The sequence below is a fragment of the Peromyscus californicus genome, unplaced genomic scaffold (assembly GCF_007827085.1).
Source record: "Peromyscus californicus insignis strain IS unplaced genomic scaffold, ASM782708v3 Scaffold_21__1_contigs__length_65335640, whole genome shotgun sequence".
NCBI classification, from domain to species: domain Eukaryota; kingdom Metazoa; phylum Chordata; class Mammalia; order Rodentia; family Cricetidae; genus Peromyscus; species Peromyscus californicus.
In genome coordinates this window covers 32,940,715-32,967,769 of record NW_026294514.1, presented here as the reverse complement: position 1 = coordinate 32,967,769, position 27,055 = coordinate 32,940,715, and the positions used below count along the sequence as shown (strand labels likewise).

At 37.6% G+C, this 27,055-nt stretch overlaps 1 protein-coding gene across 2 annotated transcripts in view; it reads left to right on the top strand.

Moving 5' to 3' along the window:
* Cul3 (cullin 3) overlaps window positions 1-10,044 on the top strand; it is an 88,279-nt gene extending 78,235 nt beyond the window's left edge. For both annotated transcript variants that reach the window (XM_052749997.1, XM_052749998.1), the window contains 3 exons: window positions 2,944-3,130; window positions 5,292-5,437; window positions 8,266-10,044. In XM_052749997.1, the coding sequence (XP_052605957.1) occupies window positions 2,944-3,130; window positions 5,292-5,437; window positions 8,266-8,397 (465 nt within the window). In that variant the 3' untranslated portion in view covers window positions 8,398-10,044. The remainder of the gene's footprint in view (window positions 1-2,943; window positions 3,131-5,291; window positions 5,438-8,265) is intronic.
* Window positions 10,045-27,055: the final 17,011 nt, after the last annotated feature.

Here is a 27,055-nt window from a genome sequence, read left to right as displayed (position 1 = left end):
CAATGGTTAGTAATTCCCTATATATGTATTAACTAATAAAATAATTAAAAGGGATATAGAAGATTACATGATACAACAGAAGGTGCAATTGAAACTTGGTTAAAGAATTTAGACTCAGCAAAATAGAAATAAATAGAAGTAAATTTGTACCTGACACAACTGTTTTACCAAAAAGAAAAAGATGTTAACTCTGTTACAGATGAATATTATATATCTGTTGAAAGAATGATGTACAGTGTCTATGTAATTCTTTGCTTGGAATACAAAGAAGAATCTGCATGAGGATAATGTTTTAAAATACAGTTAAATTGTAATTGTAGGATATTAAACAGATTTTTAGTTGCCACAAACCATTTTAACACAAAAAGCAGTTGATGATCTCTACAGATACACTGAAAGTATTTGCTTAAAAGTCAGTTTTCATATTTCTGAAATGTAGGTCTTTTAGCCACCTAAGTAGAATGAAAGTTTTCTTAGTTGTCATAAGATTATATTTAAGGAGAGTTCTAAACACACAGGGCAGCACTAGACTGTTGCTGCCTTTTAAGCAGTGGCTGTCCTAGTTAGCAACAGCAACTCCGCTGGTAACCAACAGCTGTTAGGCTGCAAGGCTCTTAACCTGAGGGGGTTCTATTCCTTGAGGCACCGACTCTTTGAAAGCTACAAAGGGAATTTGTCTAAATCTACCTCTTTAAAGAACTCAAGACTCAAAGGTTGAAGTCAAAGTCTGCTCTGTAGAGAGTCTGAATAGCAAGTAGCTCCTCTCTCTTTGCTCGTGTCTCCCAAAAAGTAGCTCGTCCTTCTCTGTATTCTCTCTGCCTGCCCGTCCCTCCTCTATTTTGTCCTGCCTTGCTAGTGACTCTTCAGCTCTTTATTAGAGCATCAGGTGTTTTAGACGGCAGGCTCAGTACCACAGCTTCACAGAGTTAAACAAATGCAGCATAAACCAAAGTAATACATTCCCCAACACTAGACATTTTCCTGTTCCATTGGAAACTGATACAGATGTCTACCTTTGCTACCACAGTTTCTGTTCAGGTTTATTAACAAAAGAAAAAGAAGTAAAAGTGATAAATACCATGAAAGAATTAACCAATGCATTTACATTTATGGGCATTATGTAATTGTGAGCTTGATAGTGTGTGACAATCACTTGAGAAAGTGTTCTCAAAATTGTTGTGTGGAAAAATTACACTTTCTGTTAGCAAGCTTTTCATAGTTTGTGACATTAAGAAAAGAATTACCAAGAGTCATAACCTTACTTATACTCATTGTAGCAAGATATAGAGGATTTATACCAAATTAATCAATTTTGCTTTTAAAAGAGAAGATGATTACCGGAAGGGGAGGACTCCATATTATATGATCATTTTTTTTTAAGTCACCTATAAGTTCAAAGAACTTTAAAACTCAGTATTCTTTTATGAACTTGATGTGCTGATCCCAGAATTTATGTGGATAAGAAAGTGTGTAAGATTAAACAAAACTTTTTTTTTCTTTTTCTTTTTTCCTTTCTTGATTTTTCGAGAGTTTCTTGTATATCCCTGGCCATCCTAGAACTCACTCTGTAGAGCAGGCTGGTCTCCAACTTAGAGACCCTCCTGCCTCTAGCTCCCAAGTGCTGGGAGTAGAGGTGTGCACCACCACTGCCCAGGCCATAAACAAAACTTTTTATTGGAAGGAAATGGGTCTTGGTTGGTGGTGGGGAGTCTTAATAACAAAACATAAAATTATTTTGTTTTAAATGTATTCCTTCAAGATGATTTATCATGTATCCCAGGTTGGCATCTAAATTCATAATGCTCCTGCCTTTTTCTCCTAAGTGCTGGTATTATGATAAAAGTCATAGATGAAGAATTTGTTTGAATAAAATAAGAACCCAGAAGCAAATTGATTTATATCTTTCGATACTTGAGATATCGTAAACTTATCATTTTAAGTCAATCTAAATATTTTTGGGGGTGTTAGAGGACAGTAGGAGGACTTTGGTGCCATTATATCACATCAAATATGAAGATAGATTCTAGGTAAATGCATAAATTTGAAAATTGATATGTAAGTATAAATAAAGATACCACTTAAAAATATTCAGTTCTTTCAGTATAAATAACTTTAAATATGTTGTAACTATCTGTGATCTAATAATAAAACCTATTTAGCTTTCTATTAATTATATAGTATTTGTAATGTCTACAATAGTAGTAAACATGTAATTATTTGAAGGAAAGACATGTAAAATAGCATTTCAGAGACTCTTGACTTTTACCTAATTCATGTTTCCATATAGATATATGTGTACTAAGTCATGTGAGTGTACAGTTCTTTTAGTTATCCTATTGACATAGTGGGTTAAAAAGTACTGCTCTTACCCCCAGGTGTTTTTATTTTTTTCAGTATAACATTATATTCATATCATAACATATACAAAAGCTATTACCTAGATCTCAGAATATATGTCTTACTGATTTTTGTGGTTAATGTTAATTTCCAGTAGTCAAATCTTATTTTGATCCCAGAGGCAGTAAATATGGTCAAATTCAGGTTCTAATGTTTGTTTTCATAATGAAAGCTTGAACAAAGTAATCTTGAAAATAAACTTGGAAGGAACATAGTAAATATTCCTGAGACTGACTGTGTAGCAATATTATCCAAATGCCATCAATTTCCTAGTGGTGTCTGCAGATGGCATTTATTTTTTGAGTGCACATTGTATTTCCTTAAGCAGAAATGCCCTTGCCTTTAACAGTTTTATAGTTTGTTCCAATAATGAGATTTTAGTAGCAAGTCATAATATTCAGGAGATTTTTTTATTGTAAATTAATTCTTTAATAGAATTACCTTTCTCTAGCCACTGCTTGGTCTATTTATTTGCTGATTAACTAATGTACTTTTAATCTTTGGTGGGGGGGAAATCTAATCATGTCAAATCTAATGAAATTTCAGGAAATTCAACAAGAGACAGATATCCCTGAAAGAGAACTTGTTAGAGCCCTCCAGTCCCTCGCCTGTGGTAAACCAACACAGCGGGTCCTCACAAAAGAACCCAAGTCAAAGGAGATAGAAAGTGGCCACATATTTACAGTTAATGATCAGTTCACATCCAAACTACACAGAGTCAAGATTCAAACAGGTACCTGCAATTCAAGTTTTCCTCTAAAAATTATGTATATTTTATATAGAAAAAAAATGCCTCATCTGCTGGATTTCTTCCTTTTAAAAAGTAATAGTTTCATTGTTAACAAAATAATGCCTATAGTATGATTGTGCTTGGTCCTGAGAAGGGATACCTGCATATACAAAATGCAGCTGAACCCAAATGCAAATGAGAGACAGTCCTACAGACTTCTTAGCACTGACAGGGTAATTGTTTTTAACTAGTAGTCAGAAGTCTTTCAAAGCTGTATTACAGATTTTTCAAAATTGGTTGTTACTTACAGAAGGATTGGTCTTCAGATATTTTCTAAGTTTTGAAATTGTAAAACCAGTATTACCTTTAATTTAAAAGCATGGATGGCACCATGGTGAACAAGTTTTAGTACCCTTCTATGTTGATACTGAAAATACTATTCAGTATATATAATCTGAATAAGGTTTTTATTTTCTGTTTGTAAATGGCAAAAAGCCAATCCCTTCTTTCCAGTGTTTAGAATTAAAGCATCCTGCTACTTGGTTTCAAGGTTAATATTAGTACAGAAAGACATACCTCAGCAAACAAGTCTCCTTGAAGTAAGATGTTTTTCTCCATCATTCTAAATATGATATCACATGGGAAAAATGATTTCATATTGTGTCCATTGTGTGTTCTCAGGTTGTCTTGAAAGTTCCTTTTGTGTCTTACCTTTTGGAACTAGAATTCTTTCAGGATTTCCATGTTATCACTTACTATATTTCTTTTGTTTCTCTTAATCTAAACCCATACCCTTTTTTCATTGACCTCATGGGGGAGGTAGATTCTTTGTATAGATTATTTTTATTTGCTTTTACTTTTTTTGGCTATTGTTTTTTCTTAACAAATGATACTGAATGCAGTTTCTCTTGTGCATGTGTCTCCCTGTGTGCTTTTGAGTGAAAAAGATACATTATTTGATTTGTTTTTGATCAGATAGATGCATGAGATTAGATAAGATACCAGGGCTATAATCCAGGACCTCACATATGCTAGGCCACGTGCTTCTAACACTGAGCCATGTCCCCAGCAGAAAGTAGTATTATCAAGGAACTTTTCATACAAGTAGCTAAATGTTTATGCATACCAAAATAATACTATAAATTATAAATCTACTATATCATGTCTATGTCTGTGCATGTCAGTTTTTTTTTTTTTTTTTTTTTTTTTTTTTTTTTTTTTTTTTTTTTTGAGGTTTGCTAGTTTGATTCCAAAAGTTTCATGCTTATCTCCTTTTAAGGGCCAAATAACACAACAAATAGTTTGGGTTTTTTTTTTGTTTGTTTGTTTTTGTTTTTGTTTTGCTACATCAATTATAGCACAGTTGGACATTAGTTCTTTATTTTAACCCTTGCTGATTATATTTAACATTGTACAGAGTAAAACTCTCTTAAAAGTTGGAATACAGAGTAAATATATGATGAGATTATGAAAATTTTGTTAGGTAATAGACTCAAAGAGTTGGCAAGGCCTACACAGAAGTATTTCAGTGCTATATAGAATTCCTTTTACTGATACCTCAGTAGTGCTTTTTAATTGTTTAACTGATAGAATCTTGACAATACCTACTGGTCCCTCTCCTGCAGTGTGTTAGGAGTTAGGACAGCAGATACTTGACTGCCTGAAAGATTTTGGTTGAAATAAAACTTAAGACATGACGGGAAAGTAAGAGTTGAGGTCTGAAAGCCGTAAACAACTTGCAAATTGTATACTGCTAATTTTATCACTGGAGATATCTACTACCATTTTTCTTCTAGGATAGGAATTATCCTAGTCTATGAATAATTGAATTTCAGCCAGGCATGTATCTGAAACATGAAGACTTCCTGGTCCAAATAGTGAGTTCTAGCCCAGCCAGGGCTGCATAGTGAGATTCTGTAAAGTTTTTTCGCTTTATTTTTCCCCATTAAAACTAACTTCTAATTGTACAAAGGAATAATTTATAATTATTTATAAATATTTATAAAATATAATTGAGATGAATGAGAATGTTTGCTTATTGTGTGTTATGTGTGTACTCTAGTTGAGATGGACTTTTCTCTGAATAATATTAAATTATATTACATTTTCTTTTAAACCAAATTTTTATTGTATATCTAATAAATGCCTTTATTTCTATTTTTAGTTGCAGCCAAACAGGGTGAATCTGACCCAGAAAGGAAAGAAACAAGACAGAAAGTAGATGATGACAGAAAACATGAGATAGAAGCTGCTATAGTGCGAATAATGAAGTCTAGGAAGAAGATGCAGCACAATGTTTTAGTAGCAGAGGTAAGGACGCTTGAGGCCAGGTCAACATCATTATCACACCACACTGCTTACTAAGAACAAGATACTGTGCATAATTAAACACCTGTACATCAACATACAATTTTAAACAAATTACCTGTGTTTCTGAACATTAGTAATGGTTACCATTTTTTGAGGGCCTCTTTACAAGTTAGGAAACTAAGGCCCATGAGGGCCCATTAACATATGTAACAAAAGCCTTGTGTAAGAATTGAGAGTTAGTGCTGACAGTTTTAACTGAGAAATGAGAAGAGTTTAGCCCCCTGGGTTTCTGGCTTGAGTGAATAGACAGACAGAGGTTGGGCTCCTTAACTATAGAGTGAGAGAGAATAGTGTGCTTCTGTGCTCCGTATCTTAATTAATAATGGTTTGCACACTTGTCTTTATTTTACACTGGCATATGTGAGGTCAGGAGTCCATTGAAGCATTAAAAGTCAGAAAGTGAAAGCCAGACGTTAAATTGGGAATTCACATTATATAGGAATATAGTCAAAACGGTTGGTATTAAATTGCTCAGATGTAACATGGGAAATAACAGAAGGAAAACACTGCAAGAAAGAGCCTTACAGTGCCACATTCAGGAACAATGAGAACGCCCAATGACACTGAGGGGAAGCCCTTGAGCACTGGTTTTAAAGGGGTTCTTTCTGAACCAGTCTTAAAAATACAGGTTCTTGGTCCACCTAGACCTACTAAATCAGAAATTCTCAGGTCAGCAATCTGGCCTTTAACAGACTCTGCATAGGTGATTATGAAGCGTGTTCAAATTTGATGCCCTTCCAAAGAGAAGAAACAAAAAACAAAACAAAACAAAAAACCCCAAGTACAGTTTTAACACAGCAGAAGAGTGACCATGAGTGAGTGGTAATTGTAAAAACCATAAGGCTTAGATGAATGACTATATTGGCAAATGTGACTAGTTAACTCTGCCATCCATTTTCACTGGCCTAGTAAGAGTAGATAGTTGATGCATCACCCAGAAAGTAAGTGGAGGTGGAAACCACCAAGAGTTTGTTTGTACTTTTGAGACAGTGGGTCCTGGTAACAGGCAGAAGGAAGAGCTCTAGAGGACTCAGTGGTAGAATTAGGAGTTCTGGAATGTGGCTTTTTCTTTTACATGGACGATTGTTTATATTGTGGGGAGGAGGTGCTAGGTGATTAGGACAGAGAGGTAGTGAAGTCTGGGAAAGGAAAGGCGAATATTGGTGGCTGGTAGTAGAAATAGTGGGCACTGACAAAGTGTTCCTTTTCCTGAGAACACAGTAGTGCGGTCTGTGCTGACCAAGAAGTGATGAAAGTAGAGAAACACAATGTAGGGTAGGAAGATGAGGACTGTGAAAGGGAGATGAGATGGCTTCTGGTCCCTGTGTAAAACAGGATGGTGGTTCTCAGGTTGCAGCACCAAGGTTGAAAACACAAGGAGCTCATCAGAATTAGAAATTGTGCCTACATCAGACTGGTGGTTTTATTTGTGTTAGGATTTCCCAGGGGTTATCAAACCTTTATAAAAGGCCAAGTTTAGCCTGAGGGCAGCTATAAGAAGCACATACAAGTGTGACTAGATAAAAGTGATTTTATAAAAACAAAGTATTAGGTGATATTTGACCTGTGAGTGCAGCTGATGATTTCTAGTTTATACTGATAGCAGTTTCATCAAACAATAGGAACAAATAGGACCAAAGAATCTAGAGTCAAAGATGCTTTTGAGAGTTGAAGGAATCTTGAATGCAGTCTAAGCCCTGTAAGGAAGGAGACTGTCCAAAGTAGCTGTTCACATTCTAGAAGATAATTGGGCATTGGCCATTTCAAGTAGGTGGTAGCAAGATTTTTGTTTTTCTTAACTTTTTTTTTGTAATTAGGTTTATTATTAAGTATACTGTGAGAATGCAGAGATTCTAAGGTTGGAAAAGGAGAACTACCTAATGGATGAGTTAGGGTGGATTATTGAAATGTTGGTGAGCTTTGAGGACAAATAGATTCAGAATCTCTCTGGTTCTGGTACTAATTGTTAATACCAAGTTCTTATTTTCTTTTATAAAATGAAACAGCCTATATTTCAGTTAACAGCATTACACACACCACACACACACACACACACACACACACACACACACACAGTGTTGCTAGCAGTAGACTGTGACTGCTACAGTTAATTTAGTACTGGAAGCACCATACTTAGGCTCTGACTTCAACTGGAGCAAAGAATGACCGCAGTTGCTCATAGTATTGGGTGTCATTGCTGTAAGTCATGTTAACTCATCTCTGAGATCCCAAAGCTGGATGGATATGGATATGAATCAGGAATTTGAACCCAGGCAATCTGGTCCAGAGCTTGTGCATGTGAACACAACACACTATGCTACCCAGATTCATTGAACTGGGAAAATAACCCAGAAGTTAGTAATATCATCATCAAAATGATTAAACTGTATGTTGGTATGTAGTTAGACTAGTGAAATCCAAGTAATCCTCTTTATCATTCACATTTGGACACATGGAAATGAGTTCTAACCATCCATAACATTTTCAAGTAAAAGCTTCAAATTTTTTTTTTTTTTGTACTTTTTCTGTTTTATGTGTCTGTTACATTGAGGCACAGCGTATTCCTTCTGCCTCACGCTCCTAAGTGCTGTGATTATAGACATTAGCCACCATGCCTATAGTTTCTAATAGTTTCTAGGGTTACACAGTCACTAACTCAATTTTGATATTCTTAGCTTTAAAATGGCATGTCAGCTGTAGTAAAATGGATTTTTGTGTTTATGTGGAAGTCTTTTAGTTAAAATTTGGCTTGTACCTTCTCTTTTCAGGTAACTCAACAATTGAAGGCTCGATTCTTACCAAGTCCAGTTGTTATTAAGAAACGTATTGAAGGACTTATTGAGAGAGAATATTTGGCACGAACCCCTGAGGATCGCAAAGTATACACATACGTAGCATAAAATGCATTCAGAAATTTGATTTATTCTTGGACTGTACTCTTCGCATGGACTGGGAAGTTCTTTTAAATCATTACTATTAAGACGACCATCTCTTCTGTTAAATTGCAGTACATGTTATAGACCACTCAGATCAAGCCTCCTCCCTCTGAGAGTTTTCAACATCAGTTGATTGAGCTTCAGGCTTTCCAACGTTATCCCTGTAGAGATCATCTTTACAGTTCCTCGGGAAAATGTGAATGTGCCGCGTTTTGTTTTCAATATTGTATGAAAACAGGAAAAAAAATAAACAAATTTAGAAAACACAGCTCATTAAAATAAAATTGTTGGATTTCATTTCCCCAGGTCTTCAGTGTTGATGTAAATGTGTTTCTGTAGTGTTGCTTATTAGCACTTTGCGCATTGTGTAAGTTGGGTAGCAAAAATGGCAAAAGAAATGCAAAATTCCCAGTTAATCTTGCTCTGCTTGTGACATTTTCTTAGCTGGTATTGTTTAAAGGTTTGATAAATATACAAAGATCCAGGCATACAATTGGCGCATGCTTATCCTATCACTTGCACTTACTAATCTTCCAGCCTTATGACCAGGAACCTTTGTTTGGACATGAGTACATACTCTGAGTTGTTTTGTCCCTGTTGTAATTTGAGGGTTCCAAATTCAGTTCTAAGAGGATTAGGTTTTGCTCTGAGTTATTTCTAGAGAAAGAAAATATTTTAGTATGTATAAATTGTACAATAATTTTTTGCTGTTGTACTTAATGCTAATAGTGGATTGTATAGGGTGGTGTTTTTATTTCATTTATTGTAGACAAAAAAAAAGAATGAATTTAGTATTCACATACACAGTAACTCAAGTATGTCAGAGCACAAAGGTGGCAGCTGGTTATATTTAATTCAGTCCCTTTGAAAAGCACATACATTCTACCCTTCGTTTATAAATACCTTTGCCCCCATCTATCTCTCTCTATCTCTCTCTCTCTCTCTCTCTCTCTCTCTCTCTCTCTCTCTCTCTCTCTCTCTCTCTCTCTCTCACACACACACACACACACACACACACACAGTTGAAATATATATATTGGTGAAGCTGTGGTACACCATTAATTGTCTGTTTCAAAATGCAATCTAAAGATGCAATAAATAGATTACCTTGATAGTTTGAAGGAAGTCTTCAGTTCTTGCAGCTGTGTTTTGGAAAGTGATTAAGCAATATTTTTCAAATGTGATGATTCTTGGGTATTTAGCTCTCCTGTTGTCCTCTGAGGAGTCATTTTTATGTTTGCAGAGATGTGCTTTGTGTCCGTTACTCTGTGCTTCCAACCATCACTGAAGTTGTTTTCTACCCAATTAATTGATCTCCAAGGATTATAGTTTGCTTTAACTTCAGAGTATTTTTATCTTCCATTTTATTTAATTTTGTTCCTTTTTTCTCTTACAAGATTAATATTTTAGAGATGTAATTGGGGAAAACCACTATAGATTTCTGTCAGAAAAATGTTACTGAGTTCAGGTAACCAATTCTCCATTTAATATCAATTCTGTTGATAGACTTTTTGGAATGTATGTCTCAGAAGATGGTTTCTGTTTAAATTTATGGTGAAGTTACAATAACTGAATTCTAATATGGATTAAAAACTCCACGTAAATATTTTCCCCATGCGTCTTGGATTATAATTTTTCTTTTAGGCCTGCAAATAGGCTTTTACTGCATTGAGATTTGCTTTTATCTGTACTGTAAAATTTTACGTTTTATGATCTTGGTTTCTACATGTTTTCTACCTTTACACGAGACAGGGAAGTGTTGTCAGTACACTTTGCTGTACTGCATGGGTACCACCGAATGCTGAAGGGTTGCTTTCTGGTGTAGTTAGAATTTTCACTAAGGAAGCTGCTGCTTTAACACTTTGGAAGTAAGGACATTTCAGGTTGTCAGCAATCAGGAAAGCTATGAAAGCTTCAATTATGAAGTCTCCTAAGTCAGACATTGAAAACAATGAAGTACTAGCTCAAACCATTAGAATTCCATTTTTGTCATCTTCAGTATGGCTGTACAGATCAGATCTAGCATATGTAGAGATATAAAGATTTGATACTTGTGCTTCTAGATGCCTGCTTCTGGGTTAAAATAGATTTGCTGGGGAATGCTGGCTCTGCTACCTTACAAAATTCATGTGATGTATTTTGAAGTTTCTCCTCAGTAATAGGTCATTGACATTTTTACCCACTTTTAATGTTTTGAAAGAATAATGTGACAATTTTTTTGTGACGTGAATTTTAGGGAAGATGGATAATTTTTCCAGCTATAAAAATGATGTCACCTCTGTTCATTAATTGTTATGTTGTGATTCTTTGCTGCTGTTTTTCATGGGGACAGCATTTATTTTTAAATTGTCATTTAAAAATTGAAAATTTATTACAATTAGGAAACAGCCTTACAAAATAAAAGAAATGGTGATTGCAAGGATTCTTTATGTCAGTGAATTTAACCAGGGAATTGAAGGGATGCATGCATGGGGCATTGTAAGTACAGTGCAGGAAGGCACCATTTCGAGACCTGGAAAGTACTTTGTAGTGAGAATCTTGACAACAGTGAAGAAACGTTGACTTTTGTTTTCACAGTATGCTGGACAGTTGGAAAGACTTAGGTAAGAACCGGTGCTCTTACAAATAATGGGTACATATCCAGAAACTAGTACCCTGACACCTTAGGCTTCTGAATACCTAATTCCTCTATTTGAGTATTAGTGTTTGATATTAAGTCTATACAATGCTTTCTTGAGTTTAATTTTGGATAATCACTTTAAACAATACAAGATTTTACCCTTGTCTGTCTACTATACTTTGAGAGTAGCGTAAGTATTCGTGTTATGTGTTAAACAACAAAAGATTCTCACAGTGTTAGAAGGAAAGCCTCTGTGTGTCATTTGTAATGTGTTGCACTATATGGTAGTACTTCATTTAGTAAGTACTTCATGTTCTATTGATAAGAATGGAAAATGTAAAAAAGGGGAGATGTGAGTGAAATTGTAAATTCTTTATAGTCCAAAGAGCAGACACAGTCAAGTCACAGGTAACACTTGTGTGAGCTCTTTGCTGTTCATTGAGTTGTCGTCATCAGCTGACATGACCATTATACCAGAGTTGTTCACAGTAACTGCTTAAAAATGCCTGAGCCAAGATTTGGACCTTGGTTTAATTCTAAGCCAGGACTCTGGAGCTTGTCCATGTCCCATGCAAAGGAATGTGGTTTTCCATTTAAATCTGTCATTGTGTACTTCATTTGCATGAAGCAATGGATGTAATGTGGAAATGTATCTCAGTATGGAATTGTGTACGTTTTTGTTGGCCCATATTTGCTGATTCCAACATCAGTCCAGAAGCAAGGATAATGATGGCTGTTATTTTGGAATATGTCCATTTAAAGGAAAATGTTCTCAAATTCCTAGTATGTGGGTTACAAGGTAAGTGATTCATTTAAATTCTATACTTAAAAACTCCTTTCCTTATTGCATGGTTTTCTATACCAAATCAGTTTGTTATCCAGAAGGTAGAGGATGCAAAATGACAATGAATTTAATGATTGGTCATGAAGCTAGCTCTTGGGAGAACTTGAACAAAACTTCGTTTAATACTCTTAGAAATGGTGCATTTGTAAACATGACATAAGCAATTTCATCCTTGGTATTTGGGTCTAACTTGATCTTGAGTTTGCCTCATTGAAATGCCTTGAAGTATTAGATTTGAAGTACATGAGAAGCTCCAAGTAGTGTGTGCTGTGTTTCTAGTTAATGAAATCAAGTTTCAGCATTTTAAATAGCATACAGCTCATATAGCATAAAACTTTCACGTGCACAGTTCTTGCAGTGTGAAAAGTTAAAACCCAGAGTCTCCAGCTTCTTTTCCTGTTCTGATTTCCGAATGAGTGCTTTAGGATCTGGTACGGTGGACATGGCAATCTAAGCCCCAGATGCTTCAGGTCTTGGAAGCATTGAGCTTCCTAAGTTAAAATCTGTGCAACAAAACTCAGGCATCATGATACAAGAGCATGTGGACAGTTCACCTGGAAAACTTCGGGTGGCGCCTTGGAGTACCAATTTAGGAGCTTTATTTGGTGTATTTAACACAACTGGTAATTACAAAATCCACTTGACTTGTATAAGTGAACAGTACACACACCTTGTTGGCTCTGGGATTCTGCAGTCTACTCAGTATATATTTTATCTTCATTACTTCCTAGCTCTTGAGCCACATTCTTTCCTGTTCATTATGTTTTAATTTTGAGGACCATATCATGGTAGAATGTATTACCTTTGAAAAAACTGCAAAAATTTATATAGCAAATGGCTTTAGGTTGATGGTCAAAAGTTAAAATGTTATTTTTATATTGTTTATAATCTTGTCTGAATAGGTTTCAGTGAAAAGCTTCTAAAGTATTCCTCCCCCCCCCCCCCCCCCCCCCCCGGCCAGGTATGGGGGTAAATAACTTTACTACAATTAGTGTGTATGGTGCAGAATTTCATGCAAATGAAGTGTGCTGGTAGTGTGGTGGTTTAAATGTATTAAAAGACCAATGCACAAACTTGCTGCTGAGATCACTGCAGCTTCTAGGTCACAGTTTCTTTTACTGATTTAAAAACAAGGAAAATAAGAAAGGGCTTGAAAAAAAATGTGCAACATCCCACTAATAGTGCAGTGCTGGAATTTGGACACAAGTCTTGATTGTTCTAAAACTTGTGTTTTTAATGACTGTTAAGTACCATCTCCAGGAACCAGTGGGCAGAACTTTGCAAGTTAAAGTTGGGTCTTTTCTTGGCATATATTTTGGTGAAAGTTTTTGTTGGCTTATAGTGTCCTTGATACAGAAACAACATGTACAAAAACGTGTAATGTGCATATTGGTATATATGTATGTACATATTCTTTACTATTATTTGCAAAAAGAACTGTGAGCAACACCTATGGAGTTAATAGCTTTCTGTTAGCCTAGGACTATGAAATAACTACTAGCCTGATGTTTTAAAGGTAGAATTATAGATGAAACAAGAGTGAGAAGTTTAGCTAAAGAAATAGTTTCAGTGTGTTCCAGTGCAGCTCTAGCAGGAGGCACAGCATGTGTGTAACAAAACAAGACATTGTGACTATGATGTTTAAATGAAGGGGGTGGGGGAGAGGCTGGGGAAGATCTTGATCCAGTTTCAGAAATTCCTCTCATGAGGTTGCCCACAAAGCATTTTTGTAATATTCCTAAAAAAAGCATTTTTAAGCAAACATTTTTATTCTTGTTTGTTTCTATATTCAGCTGACTCGAGCCCATTAGAGGAACAGTCAATTTCAAGGGAGTGAAGGTTTGTTGTCCCCTAGGTTAGAGAAGAGTGCCACAAGCTCTAAAAGGCAGTTCAAGAAGGGAGTAGCCAGGCCTAAGCTTTTTCCACTAATTGCTCACCAGGTTCTAGAAGCTTGGGGTAGGGGTCCCCCATCTGAAGTTCATGTTTTTATAGGTGCAAGGTGAGGGCTCTGGGGCAACCATGTTTGGGAATCATTGTTTAGGTTATTTGTGTTAAACTAAAATTACTCCCAGTTTCATTAGCTAAGAATATTCATGTGATAAGTTGTAAGACCCTTTAATATCTTTCTTGTTCTTACTAGACCATTTGGTTAAAACAGCATGTTTCTCAAGGAATTTTGTAACAAAATGGGCTCATGGTCACAGGTCACATTCATAACAAGCAAGCTATTGTTAGTCCTTATTGAGAGAGTAACGTCAGTCATGGCACCTCTATAGTCAAAAAGCAACACAGCTAATTGGTGTCTGAATTAAGCATTGTCACTAAGAGAAAAGTGAGCTTAGAAACCACAGCTTAGTAACTTCTACCAGTGACTAAGTAAAAAAAGCAGGTGCCTACTGGATGGGCTTGGGATTTGTTCCACTAGAACCATAGGTTACGAAGTGACTCAGTCTGGGTAGCAGACATGGAAGTTTGTATAGCCAAGTTTGCAAATTATGACCATAAGTATAAACTACTAACCTGGTGGTTGTCAATCAAGATGGCTTGAAGGGATTCTATTTTTAGCCTTTGGTTTGGAGTGTCTATATAATCTAACATTAAGGTAACTTCCAGAAGAATGTAATACTCTTGATTCCCTAATTCCCCAGTGTAAGGTGTGGGTTATTTTTTCAGTAATTAGCATTCATAGAATTATCCAGTAAAAGTAAATAGATGTTAGCTCCCTCATCAGATTGGTACACATATTGCATAATCTAAGTATATAAAATCTACAAGCTATTAAAATCCATTTCTGGTTTTCAAGGTTAATGAATGGGAGACTCCCCCTAGCTCTAATACCACCTTCCAGCCTCTACTGTTGTCAAATTGTTTCTGCCCTTCATAGACTACTCAGTAGACAGTGCTGTTCTCAGTCTACATGAAAGCACAGCCTGGTGTTTACTTACTTCATGACTTCATTCTCCAGACTCTGGATCCAGTGGCAGTCTGGTGTAGGTGGCACTGCAACTCTCATGGAAGATTAATTTCCATCTCTGGCCTCTTCTAGAAGATTGAAGCTTTGATCTACTAAGGGGCAGCTGGTAGCATGCTCTCACTGGAACAGCTCTTAGTATGGTACCTGCCAGTCAGTTTGCAGTAACTGCTCACTACTACCCATTGATGGTAGCAGTCACTTACAAAACACTAAACAAGTTGACTGCCCCCACTTCTATAGTTAGGAACTCTGCATCTGAGCCTAAGCTACCCATTAGCTTTGCTATAATACTCTGATCAACTGACCTTATCACCTAGAAATTATTTATACACTAAATTAAAGTCTCCATATTTTTTCTTTTTTTTCCCGAGACAGGGTTTCTCTAGTTTTGGCGCCTTTCCTGGAACTCACTCTAGCCCAGGCTGGCCTCAAAATCACAGAGATCAACCTGCCTCTGCCTCCCGAGTGCTGGGATTAAAGGTGCACACCACCACTGCCTGGCTCTCCATTTTTAAGCTAGTATAACTTCCTAAATTTTACCTAAAGTCACATTTCCCCTGCTTTTTACAATCATGACCAAAATACGAGATATTAAAATAGTTATAAAACAATTATGCTGAAGTCTAGTTTCATGTAAGTGCTTTTGAACATGTATGTTTATGTATTGGGACACACAGATCTGCGTATATTTGTATATGTTTGATTAGAGAATAGATCTTAAAGGTTAGTAGGTAACTGATGAGGAAAGGATTTTTTTGCTATGTCTTATACAGTTAGTTGGATATCAGACCATAATAAAATGACTTTAAGCCCTAGTTGGTTTTTTTTTTTTTTTAACTTGCTAAGAAACCCTTATGAATACCAACAAATTCTACTAGGCCAAAAAGAAAAAGAAAAAATGTGTACAAACATACAAACCCACATACCTGGAACTTTACAGTAAATTTACTTACTAAGGAATTACATAAGTTAATTTCCCATTGTTAATTGTATCAAGTTTTATACCTCCTTTGCTTAAAGTGTACTACAAATGCATGAATATAAAAAGGTATCAACATCTTTACAAAAACTCTTCCATTTATCCATCGCAGCCAGAGATTGATATGATTTGTATTCCTGTCATAATTTCTGATACCAGTTTTAGGCAACTATATAACTAATTTAAAAATCATCTCTCTGGATTAAATTCTAATCCTTTAAAGTTCAATCCAGATTTACAAGGGACTCTAAAAGGAGTGAAGTCCAAAGAGGACATTAGAGCACAAGTGGCTCTCATCAAGTTCTTCTACATTCTTTACTTGTTCTAGACACAGGGCATACAAACAGCTATATTTTTGGAAGTTGCCTCTGTTGGCGGTATGAATTCCCAGGTGTAACTGTGCTGTTATAAAACAAACATCTCCAATCTGTTACTTGATTGGTGTGTTGTACATAGCCTAATTTTAAAGGACGTTAGTGTAATGAAATACCAATTAGACTTTTCCATAGAATTCATGTTACCCTATTTGTCACTTTGGCACTTTCTCTGTTAGAAGTTAGCTACTTCTCAACAGGAACAAAATAGACAAAAAATCTTGAAGAAGAAGAACATACTGAGAAGAATGACAGACGGGGATAGAAGTCTGTGGACATGCTGTGATGGCACATGAAGAGCTCAAGGGAGTGAGGGTAAGTTGTCACTTTAGACAAGATGACAAGAGCTTTAATGAATGAAAAGATGATACTTTGGGGTGGGCCTTGAATAAGTCCTGTCGGTATGAAAGAAAGTTCTGGCAGAGAAAGATGAGTCATCTAGAGAGGATTAGGGGAGGTTGGCATCCAGGTGCAGAATACAAGAAGGAGGCAGAATAGGCAGACAAGAGGGAAGAACTCCAAAGCACAAGGCTATGAAGTCCACAGGGAGGACTATGGCAAGGATTATAAGCAGAGTGCCACAGACCATTGTTTGCTGGGGCATTGCAATCGCCACAATCTCCAGCTGACGGCAGATGAATACTGGCATCACGTCAGGAAGTGACCATTGTAAGAACATGGACTCTGCCAAACAGTACCTGGATGTGGTAGAAAACAGTACCTGGATGTGGTAGAAGAAGATGTCATTTAAAGGCTTTTGGTATGATTGGCTGTAAACAAGTTTGCCATTATCTTTAAGGACGTTTTAAGTGGTTTATTTCATTTCTCTTTTGCACTTATTTATTATTGATATTTGTTTTTTGGCTCTTTTGGGGAACCCACCACCCGGTTCCCAAATAAATCACACATGGAGTCTTATTCTTAATTATGAATGTCCATCCTTAGCTTGTCTTATTTCTTGCCAGCTTTCCTTAACTTAACCCATCTAGCTTTTGCCTTTAGGCTTTTACCTTTCTCTCTTTCTGTGTACCTTTCATTATTTCTTACTCTGTGGCTTGCTGTGTAACTGGTTGGCTGGCCCCTGGAGTTCTCCTTCTCTGGCTGCTGCTGCTGCTTTTTTCTTCCTCCCAGATTTCTCCTTCTATATCCTCTTTGCCTGCCAACCACGCCTATCCTTTCTCCTGCCTCACTATTGGCTGTTCAATTCTTTATTAGACCGTCAAGTGTTTCAGACAGACACAGTAACAGCTTCACAGAGTTTTAAAAAATATGCAAATAATATTCTACAACAGATATTTTAATACAATTTATTTTTATTTTATGTGCATTGGTAGTCTGTCTGCATGAATGCCTGTGTTGGGTGTTGGGTTCCCTGGACCTGGAGTTACAGACAGTTGTGAGCTGCCATGTGGATGCTGAGAATTGAGCCCAGGTCCTCTGGAAGAGCAGTCAGTGCTCTTAACCACTGAGCCATCTCTGCAGCCCCTACTTGTTTATTTTTTATAGACTTTCTTTTGGAGTAGTTTTAAATGCATGGGAAAATTGATCATTTTGAGAGAGAAGAATCAAGAGGTCAGTGTAGATCCTTGCCATTTCTGTGGCCAGAGACACCGAGTACTGCACTGTACATCTGGGTTCTGGGGAAAGAGAGTGGGACTGGAAGTGCACAGAACCATCACTGTATGGGCATGCTGGAAGAAACTTTGAAGGTGCTGCACACCCATGATGCATTGCCTTTCTCCAAGTGTACTGGCCACCGGCATTCTTGAGTATGCTCTCTTGCCTGCTAACCAGACATTCAGCTTTGTTAATAGGAGATAGTCACCACAGGGAAGCAAGGAAAACTTCTGGTCAGGTTCCAGCTCTGCTGGCTCACAAACTACCTTTCAGTCAGGCAGTTTCCCCAGCACTAGGTGCCAAACAAAGTATAGCTTTCTCTAGCCATGGGTTTCTTTTTTCTTTTAAAGATTTATTTCTATGTCTGTGTACCATGTGTGTGCAGTGCCACCAGAGACCAGGAGTCAGATCCCCAGGAACTAGAGTTACAGATGGTTGTTAGCCACTGTAGTTGCTGGGAGCTGAACACAGGTCCTTTGGACGAGCAGCCAGTGCTCTTAACTGGGAGCCATCTCTCCAGTCCTAGCTCTGGTATTAAGCCCTTAATGTTGGTTCAGCAGCTTATTAGATACTGCCAGTGTAGGCCTGCACCCCAGCTAAAATAGCTGCTGCCCCGCCCCTTTTTGGGCATGCCACACACACAGGCACATTGACACATGCACACAACACACACACACACACACACACACACACACATGTGCGCGCGCAGGCGTTTTAAGCAGCTATAATCAAATGGCTGCTGGACCTTTGCCCCTTGTAGCTTTTGGAGCTACCTATGTGAGGCGACATGTGGAGGAAGCTCACTAAATTAGCAGGATGCTGCCTCTAGTACCTGATTCCAGCAATGTCTGCAGAGAGACCCCAACCTTCTGCAGGCTCGGTTCCTTCTGTTAACTCACCACCTGTCTCCACTGGCCTAAACCTGGAACTTGGTTCACCAAGGTCTCCCAGCACGGAGAGCATCTGTTCAGACATTGATCCCATTGTGGCACCTCTTTCTCTATACCTCCCCACAACCCTTGGCTCCCCAGCTTCTCAGAGGATTGTGCCTGCTTGTCTGTGAGCAGGAACAAGCAGGTGCTTCTACCCCCTCTTCACAGAGAGGTGTGAACTCCAACATACTTGCAAGTTTGTCCATAAGTACTCTGCCTAAGCCTTTAGATTACCTCGCAAAATTCTCGTTTTATGAGTATTTTCCCACAGCAGCTTAAATACTCCTTATGTTAAATCATTTAAATAGTAATTCTCCATGTTAAAGTAGCTGTGGATAATTTACTGTTTTGAAACTGTCTCTTATTATACCCAGACTAACAGAGGAGTTGAGAATAGAGAGAAGGGTTAGGGGAAGGCCTGTGAGGCACTTAATTGGAAGCTGGCATGGTCGACCAACTTGTAACCCAAAGCATTGCTGCTTTCCAGGCCTCCAGGGACAAGCCTCCCCCTATGTGTAGGAATAGACAATTTTGGAATGTCACTAATTATGTTGTGTAAACTTTTGGGTTTTGTGTGATTTTTCAGTAGAAGCATCAGTTATTGTAAACAGAGAAAGCATAAGATATCAGGATGTCTCCTGATGTTTCTTTGTATGACTTTAGTATGTTACTGTTACTCTAAGAACTGGAACGTTTAGTGAGTAGAATAGGAAGGAGCTTATCATCACAAAGCACCTATGATGGATGGAGAAACACACAGTAAACATGAAAAGAAGTACATAAAAGAGTATGTTTTCTGAAGGAGTTGTGCAAAGGACATGACAAGAGTGGCAGGAGGAGATTAGAATGGCATCTATGGTTAGGAAGTCCTTTTGGAAGAAGTAGTATATGGGTTGAAACCTAAACGTGGACAGAGGTAAACAGAACTGGGCAAAGAGTGTCTTTGCTAGACTGTGTAGCAAATAAAAGGAGAGGCTTTGTAGAGACCATTGACACAGAGAGAAGACAACTGAAAACATTAGTGGCTGGGAAATGACAGGAGAAGATGGGGTGATGGGCATATATAGAGAGGGTGAACTATTGCCTTGGACAGAAAGCTGGACCCTATGTGGCTCGTGTTTTGTGACCTTTTATGAACCCCCCACACCCAACATTTTTGGTTTTAACTTTCCCATGAGAATTTCCTTTCATACTTAAAGATTGTCTCACTGCTTATCCCCCTATTCTTCCTGTTTTACTTCCAGTTATATGTGTTCCTGTGTGTCCAACTAAGCTGAAGCATCTTAAGGGAGGTAGCTCCTTTACAGAAAATGTATGTCCACAGAATATATCCATGCTACCATGTTTGTCTTCTCTAGAAATTCCTGTATTGAAGCCTTATCTCCAAGATGTTTGCATTGCTGCAGCCTTTAAAAAGGGGGTAAGTTGTGAGGGCAGAACCTATAAGGACACAGCACGCAAATGTCCTGTATGATGCCTCCCGTGAGTTCTCTCCAGATAGCACACCTGCCTATACAGTCACTTTGTTCTCCCTGCCTCCAAGAAACTCAACAAATCAATTTCTGTTACAGTTTCTAAGTTCCCCAGTTTATGGCATTTTGTCATAGTAACTGGAGCAAACTAAGTCTATGGATAGACTGAATCCACACAACCCTTCTGTTACTGTTTTTCCTAATTTTCAGTGTGTCTCACACGAAAGTTACTACCCCATGAAGTGTCTCATACATTTGAAGGCATGAGGGAGAGAGTTCATGCCTTTTCCTTCACTGGCTTTTCTACAGTCTCCAACCTCTCTTGCCTCAGCCTCTTCCTGCAGCCATGTAGCATCTTCACCTCCGTCTCCTGCTCCTTCTGTTGCACCTTTCTCTCTGACTCCTACCCTTCCTGGTCCTCTCTCGAGAGTCCCAAGATACTATGTCAGTTCCAAGTAGGTAACTCGGGATAATCTTCCTGCTCAAGACTATTTCAATTAATCGCAGCTGCTGAGGAGTCATGTGCTCTGGGGAAACCATTATATAGTATATTATACCAAGTAAATTAATTACTTTTACTTTTTATGAAAAATAAACATTAAAATAAGGTCAACCTTTATTATTTTTTGTTTCAAATGGGAACCTGAGGGATTTAACTGCTTCTGCTTAATAATGTGATAGGTGTTGATTAAAAAAACATCAAGAGAGATGTAGATTCCATTTCTTCCCTTCACATTGATTAGTTTCTTTGTTCCAGTTGCATTATAACAGGAAGTATTATTATGACCTATTAAAAGACCATCCTTGGGCCAGCAAGATGGTTCAGAGGGTAATGATGCTTGCTACCATGTCTGACCTGAGTTCAGTCACCAGGATCAACATTTTCCAGTTTTATCACTATTTAGTATCAACTTTCCAACAGCTGGACTTTTCCAGTCGTCCCATAAATCAGCTGAGCTGAATATACTATGTTGCCTTTTTCTTGTTAAAAAAATCTTAATTCCTCACCTCAAATGGAACAACTGGTATCTAATGGGACTTGTATCTCTCAATTTGCAAATCTTTTCTGTGCACAAATGAAATATGCTTCATTTGTGTCTGTGAAAGTTGGAGGAGGACTTATGGGAGTCTGTTTTCCCTTTCCACCATTGGGGTCCTGGGGTTAGATATCAGGTCATCAGGCTTGACTGATTGGCTATTATCTGTGGAGCCATCTCACTGACCTTATGGGGTTTGGACAGGGTCTCATTATGTAGACCAGTCTAACCTTGAACTCACAGAGATCTACCTACCTCTGCCTCCCACCTGTGCCACCAGGCCTGACCCCCTTTGTTTAACTTTTTCCTTTGCTTTTATTGTAACCCCATTTGTGGTTTTGGTTCAGAGTTGGTATATTCCTTAAGAGGGTTGTGTAAGCATCTTCATGTATGTAAGGGATTCTTAACAGCTACTGCTGAACTAATCTAAATCTACTTCAATTCTTATTGCTTTTGTTTTTTCAAATGCAAAGATGATAAGTTGTCACATATGTTTCATCAGCACGAACATATTAAGACATAAAAAGACATTATACTCTAGACCTTGACATTCATTTTCTAGTGGTCAAATACTTTTGGTGACCTTCTTTAAATGACTTGTACAACTACAGAAAAGGGTAGCCTTAATTTTTTTAATTTTACATTTGTGTGTGTGTTTGAGGATGACTGTGAACACATGCCATGGTTCACAAAATACTGCCCCACTCCTTTCAACTAGAAAGGATCCTACTTCCTAAATATTATCTCTTTCCAAGAGCCCATCAAATTATGAACCTGTCAGTGAACTAATTCATTGGTGAGTTCAGAATCCTTGTGATTCAATCACTTCCCCAAATCCATCCTTCTTGCTTCTGCTATAGTTTTTGACTAGTGCATACTGTTGTGTACCTACTGTTACAGTGTTGTGCAGAACAGCTTCACTGCCCTGTGGAATCCTTGTATTCCTGTCTTCCACTCCTTCCCTTGTCTACTCAAAGAACTGTTTTATCTTTTTACTGCCTCTATTGCCATACCATTGGACCCACACAACCAGTGGCTCCCCAGCTTCCTCTGTTCACTTAGCAAGATGCACTTTGCTTGTGTGGATAGCTCACTCCTTTGTCATTAAAAATTGCTGTACTCCACAGCAAGGAGCTATCAGTCTGTTTATTATTCATCAATCAAATGACACCCTTGTGGTTTCCAAGCTTGGCAGTTGTGGACAAAGCTGCTGTGTTAGTGTGCAGGGTTTGTGTGGACATAGGTTTTCGGCTCATTTGAGTGGATGTCCAGGATCATATGGTAAGAATATTTTCAGCTTCAAAAGACGGCTGAACTGTCTTTCACGGTGACTGAAAGCATTGGGTGAGAGAGTTCATTTTGTTCTGTGTCTGTGTCTACCTTTGTTATCATCAATTTATGGTTTTTTTTTTCCTAAAAGACATGTATCTTGGCTTTTAATGTAAAGTATCCTAATCATGTACGATGTGGGGCAGCTTTTCATGTGCTTGTCATTTGTATGCTTTGGTAAGTCATCTTGAGATATTTTGCTCATTTTAAAATTGGGTTAGTACCAGAGAAATGGCTCGGCTAGTAAAATCATTTGCCACTATTGGCATGAAACCACAACTCTTACATTAAAGGGGCTAAGAAATAGGTTGGTTTTGGAGCTAAACATTAGTGAAATTGGCACAGGAACACAGATTTTGGTTACCCCAAATTCTGTGTTCCAACATGGTAGCAGTTTCATGAAATTTTTATTGTAACAAACAAGCACATTTCAGTGGCCTAGGTGGAAACATTATAGTGAGGCAGCTTCCAGAAACTTAGGGAAATCCCTGCTATAAGCCTCAGATGCTATCAGAATGCATTCTTAGCCTTTTGGTTGGTAAAAGCTAGGGAACTGTTTGTCCATTTCAAAGGATTTACATAATAGTCACATAGTCACAAAGATGTTAGGACACATACAGAGGAGGGCAATAACTGGTTAGTAAGAGCACAAAAGATTAACCCAAGAGAATTGGGCTCTGGACTTGGAATATTCCAAACTTCCTATACTTTGTGAAGTCTTCATTGATTAATCAGCCTTGCAGGAGGCTCACTGTAAGGTGTCCTTTCCAGGAACTGTGGTTAATATAGCACAAGCGTGACAACAAAAGTCCGTTGGATGCCTGGAGCCTATGGCAAATGGAGAAATCCAACTCCTAAATGTTGTCCTCTGACACACACACACACAAATAAAATAAATTAAAATTGGATTGTTTCCTTTAAGATTTCTTCCTGTATTTTAGATATATCCATTCTCACATGCATGTGGTTTATCTTTTTATTGTTTTAGCATTGTATGGGTTTTTAGTGTTAGCAAAGTCCAACTTTCATATATTGCTGCCTGAGGGACCAGCCTCCAGGCAGCTCAAGGATCAAAGGGAAATCCGCAGCATCAGCACATACTAGACTTTTCTATCTGAGGGGATTAGGGAAAAAGACACGAACTGTCTTGATAGTTTTCTTCAGACCTTTTCTTTAGTCTTCTTTTGCATTCTCTATTCTTTATTGTCCTGGTGGTCTCCTCTCATTCCTGATGTTTTCCTTCTAACTCATTTAAACCATTCTTGTTTTCCTTCTAACTCTAATTCTTGAGAGTTAAAAATCTCTCTTTAACTCCATCTCTATTCTTTCCCTTACAGCTTATATACCCCAACAAATCTTTCAGGCAATATAAAAATTACAGTGTGGTTACATTTTGTTTTTCAAGTGAATGATTACAATGAATACAAAACAAACAGTAAAAAAACAGCATGTAAATCCTTTACATGATGAAACATTCTATGTATTACAGGTGAAAAACAAATTATCCCAAGAACCCACATATATTCATATCCAAGCAACTTGTCATAGATGAACCAGTGGGCAGGTAAATTATTCTTCTCAGTCAAGTCTTTTGCTGGCAGGCTGCATTTTGCAGTTACTTTCTTACTTACCTTGAAAGGTAATCTTATAAGGAGTCTTAAAGGAATCACAAATGTAAACTTTCATATATGAAAAAAATCAGTCAGCTCTACTTTAAATCTTTAAGGTACATACGCACTCACCAATAGTTTTTTTTTTTTTTAATATCAGGAAATTGAGGGCAGAAATGGGTATAAGGAATTAATCATCACTTTTGGTCATCCACCAATCCTAGCAAGAAAAAGTGTATCATCTAGTAATAATTGGACTGCTTTGTTCTTGTTTCCTGACCTTAAAGAGTTACACATTCAACTATGTGCCTTTCTAAAACTTTAGATTATCATCTTGTGTTTTTTTTAACCTCAAAGCTATTTGACAAAACTTTAAGTTATTTTCAAAGCTTTGTTTCAGTTGTGACACACTCTAAAAGCTGTGAACACACCTCCTAATATTAAGGTTAAAAGAATTTAAGCTAGCTGGGCTAACTGGGACTCACTTGTTTTTCTTAACCATTAACCTGAGCCACAGTCTATAGGCTCCTTAATAAAAATTCATGTGTTGTAGCAGTGTGACACTTCCTTGTTTATATTTTTAATCATCAAAACTATTTAAACTAAACTAACATTATCATTTAGAAAGTATAGCTTAGGAAGAAATCATCTTCATAATATCTACAAGTAAAAATGCCCAGTAGAATGGAATATTTCCATGAGATAAACACATTACATTACAGGCAGTGGGGATCTCCCCACATCCATTCACACCATACCAGATACCAGAGGAAGACGGCAGGGGCAAACTTGTAAAGGCACAACAGAAGCAAAAGACATTCCAGGGTCTGTGGTCTTGGGCCTTGCCTGTCTGAGATTGACCCATCACAGAGTTTCCTCCTGGTGGACTGACACGTTGAATTTCACTTACCACCTGCTGCTCCTCTGACATGGTCACCAGCATTCATGCCCTTCATAGAATAGTTTTTGTTTTCAGTTGAAAAGGTCATTGCCAAGTCAAAGGTCAAAGAGCTTTTCTTCCAAGTAATTTTCTAAAGGTTTTCAATTTAAATTTGGTCATATAACCCATTTGAGTTTTTTTCTGTGAAAGGTTCAAGGTTTTTCCTCTTCTTTTTTTTCTGCCTGCTTCCTTCCTTGCTTCCCACATGGATGTTTTTGTTAAAGCTCCCGTTGTTGGAAAGCCTGTCCTCTTATGTTGAATTGCCTTTTCTCCTTCAGTTGGATTTATTTGACTGCATTCATTTCTCAACCCTTAATTTTGCTCCATTGACTTGTCTATTCTCTGTCATCTCTGTGGTTAGAGGTTTATAACAAGTTTTGAAGGCAGGGCATCTGGCCTATAATTTACACATGAGGTTTTCAACCAGTGATTTATTTAGATGAAGTTCCATCTTGAAAGTATTATTATTTTATGTATATAGTGAATGTCATCTTGCTACATTTCATGATTATGTAGGAAACCCAGAAGGTTCTCTTTCTCTCTAACCTGTGTTTGTTTGCATGAAACAGATTATTGTGCCTACTGTAACAAGCCTAAGTCCATCCCATGCCTGTTAATTGTCAAGCAGCTGTAATTACTAAAAGTGTGGAGTTTGGTGGGTGGGGATGTGGGGAGGATCTTTGAGAATTTTGAGGAGGGGAAACTGATCAGAATATATTATATAAAAATGTTATATTTATATAAATATAGATAGATAGATAGATAGATAGATAGATAGATATACATACATATATATTCAGACTAAGGACCTACTATGGGACCTCCTTCTCCTGGCCCTTTAGCCATATATATCAATCAGTGTAAAGAAAGCTCACTCTCTCAATCCTGAAAAATGAGAACTAGGTTCCAGTTCCAACCAGTGGTCCCAAGTGTCTAATTGAATGTGACAAATGGGGCTGATGTATTTCTCATCAGTCATTTTGGAGAGGACAGGTCACTTACTAGGTGATTTCATTCTAGCCATCATGGGAAAAAAAAAGAACATACTACCTTCCTAAGCCTACAACAGAACTTGCCAGCTCAGAAGGAAGAAGACACATTTCCTGGCCTGACATAGACTGTGAGCTGGGCTGCTGCAATCTGGCCTCCATGGCCATTACAAAGTCCATGTCTCCTACAGTACAGTTATATTCTACCATCCTAGGTGGGCATGGGACAGACAAGAATTCCCTGAGCAGGATTAGCCATGTGAAAACAGTGACAAACTGAATCGTCAGCAAATGGCTCCCGGACAGAATTAACACAGCAACAAGAGAACAATGGAATAGTATTTAAAAAACTGTGTTTCAGACTCACTGATTCAGGGATATTGGAACAATAAACCAATATTGTCAGGGAAAAGGCTCTGAAACAAAAATCATCTCTGAAAATTAAAAAATGGTCAAAATAGTCTCAATTCAATAGAGACACTGAAAGGAATGTATATTCCCAAAAGTGAAATAATGGTTCGAAGAGTAACAAACTCCAGGAGTCCAAAACAACAGGGGGGGGGGGGGAGAGGGAGAGATGGGGGTGGAGACTGGAGCGGAAAAAGAACTTAGAAGAGACTCCCCAAGTTTAAGAACCAATGAGCACTTGCTCCAAATACATCATACATGCTGAATATGGTTGTTTAAAAAGTTGAAACAAATTAGAAATCACTCACTTGGCCTCTCTCAACAAAGTACATGTTCTGCAAGCTAAGCAACACAGTAATAAAGAGTTGCTTACAAGGAAAGGAAACTCAGGCGGGCACAGGGATTACTGTTGCAATCCCAATTCAGAATGAACTGTGGTACAGCACTTGAGGAATTTAAGACATCTCAGAACTTCATACCGGAAGATCTAAGGGTCC